The sequence below is a fragment of the Austrofundulus limnaeus genome, unplaced genomic scaffold (assembly GCF_001266775.1).
Source record: "Austrofundulus limnaeus strain Quisiro unplaced genomic scaffold, Austrofundulus_limnaeus-1.0 Scaffold64, whole genome shotgun sequence".
Classification (NCBI taxonomy): Eukaryota; Metazoa; Chordata; class Actinopteri; order Cyprinodontiformes; family Rivulidae; genus Austrofundulus; species Austrofundulus limnaeus.
In genome coordinates this window covers 2,179,396-2,181,832 of record NW_013952466.1, presented here as the reverse complement: position 1 = coordinate 2,181,832, position 2,437 = coordinate 2,179,396, and the positions used below count along the sequence as shown (strand labels likewise).

General features: G+C 42.7%; 1 protein-coding gene across 1 annotated transcript in view; it reads right to left on the bottom strand.

Annotated features, from left to right (window-relative positions):
* tulp4a (TUB like protein 4a) overlaps positions 1–2,269 on the bottom strand; it is a 27,173-nt gene extending 24,904 nt beyond the window's left edge. Inside the window, exons 1-2 of the mRNA XM_014010028.1 lie at positions 2,171–2,269; positions 127–1,073 (exon numbers count right to left, since the gene is read on the bottom strand). Of these exons, the coding sequence (XP_013865482.1) occupies positions 127–378 (252 nt within the window). The 5' untranslated portion in view covers positions 379–1,073; positions 2,171–2,269. The remainder of the gene's footprint in view (positions 1–126; positions 1,074–2,170) is intronic.
* Positions 2,270–2,437: the final 168 nt, after the last annotated feature.

Below are 2,437 nucleotides of genomic sequence, written 5' to 3'. Positions count from 1 at the left end.
ACATAGTATAGTATAGTATATATCTGTGTGTGTGTGTTAACATTTTGCTTTTAATATTGTTTGCAGCAACTTCACTGGACTAAATCGACTTCAGATACCGGTACTTTCTTAATAAAGAACACTTACCTCACTATTGTGTCCTCTGAGGTTGAAGTTTACTCTCTGTGGACTGGGCCGGTCTCGTCTGCAGTGGCTGGATGTGAATGTGACTCCGACAACTCCTCGGCTGTTCCCTGTAGCGAGCCAGCCCTCCTCGTAATACCGCTTTCTGCACACCGGTTTCTCCTTCTCGCTTTTGGGTACCCGACCCTTCCAGGACAGGCACAGGATGTTGGAGTCGCTGCAGAGCACCGGGCCATGCTCCACAGCAGCAAACATACCTACGGCTTTCTACACTCCCTGAATTAAATTTAAAAAAAGTAATTAAGTAATTAAAAATATGGAGGGAGACTCTTTGCAGGAGTTTGAAAACCGTTACGAGCGTTTCTCCTCCAATGAGGTTAGCAGTTTAGTGTTGGATGTAAGACAGCTAAAACGGTGCATAGTACTACCTCTTGGCTATCACGGCTATCGATCGAAACCTCCCCAAAAGCRCAATAAGTTCACAAAACAGCAGACTTTAGCATCATTGGATTAATGGTGTCACTTAATCAAAAGGCACTCAAGTCATTGTGATGATCGGTGGTTTGTCTTGATGATGCAGTTTTAAGACAAGGCAGGGAAAATGTGAAGAGGAAATAGAAATTAGAAATCCTCGGTGGTAAATTCCAAACTCATTTTAGGAGACAAAACCCAAAACCAGCTTGTAAACTCAAAAAAACAGGCAATTCATGTGTACCAAACGGGGCTTCCAGTCGATCCGAGTAATATTTTTTTCTCCAAATCACCGTATCTTTTCGATGCTCTTTGTCCTCATTTATTCCCAGTAGTGTGTATGCAGAAAAGGAGGAGGAGAAGCAGCAAGGACTCCTGCCATCAGCTGTCAGCCCGCAGGGGAGACGCTTCTCCAGGGAACGCCGTGACATCAACTGGCCTGCCTTTTGCAGCAGCCTCGGGGGTTCCAACCAGGGCTGCTGGGTATTAAACAAAAATATATATATGTTAATATATACGTTAGCACACAAAAACTATAATTACCAGAGATACAACTGTGTATAGATAGGATTACAAAATGAAAACTTAAGTGGTCATGATGATATAAAGTAGTACATCCCTCATCTGCTACCCAAATACATTGATTTAAATATTAATTCACCTGCCTAAAATAGGTCCTTAACTCAGAAGCAGCCCAACCCTTATGCTGCTCAGCGGAAGTATGTTTAATTAGTGAATTATCTATTTTAGAAGAACAATGCATCATTTTAGCCTTTGTTTCATTGGGATAGGTGGGCGGACATTTACATAGACACGAACAAAAGGTAAATAAAGTAAGCAGGAACCGAAAAGCTAAATTGTAATAAGGAATAAGGAAGCTTAACAAGATACAAGGACACTTATTTAAGAAGTGACACCCAGAGAACAACTGCTATCTGAGAATATAAATCGACATTCTTGTCTGGTTAAATCAATACCAGAAAAACACTGACTTATTATCCACAGCAATGCAGCTAAGCCTAAATTAGCATCTCATACAGCGACCTAAGAGGAGCCACAATAACAAGAAGACACAAGTGGCACTGACTCTAAAGACAACAAAAACAATCTCTACTGTAGCTTTGGACATTATGTGAAAACATCCATCACCATTTCTACTACAAGATGCCTGCTAGCTACAGTTAGCCGTGATGCTGGATCAAACCAGTGGCTCCGAACATCTTCAGCAGCGGCATCATTATAATTGTATTTATATATATTTTTTTTATAATCGTATCTTCTCTGCGCTGTAACGTTAATTTACCCAGGAAAACAGTCACCACATGTATGTATCGAGGGGAGTGATATCAGCTAGAAGAGCCGACCCTCCAGCTCCATCAACGGAGACACTCTCCGTCCAGCCGCCGCTGTTTGTTGCTGTCGCTAACACGGCTAGCACTAGCTTACGGTTCGTCCTGATGTTTATTCAGCATAAAAGTGTACCTATTCGAAAATAACAACAGGTGAGCGACGCATACGATAAAAGCGTAAAAATAAAACCCGGCTTGGCATCAACGAACCGGAGGAGAGCTCCTACCTCGGCTCAGTCTGTGGAGTGTTGCCGCTTTCTCTGTGCCCAGCCTGGAGCCTGGAGCCACTGACTGTACAACACTGGCCCCTCCCCGACAGCTGTGCCACGTGATGGGCACGTGACTCAGGCGGATTGAATTATTTATATCAACATCTACAGCGGTTTAACTTTGATCTTTCACGTGTGGATAAAAATACAAACAAGGCACGCTTTCAGTCGCTCCCGCCTCTCTTCTGTCGAACTTACAGGAAAAACAAAGAAATTATATATATA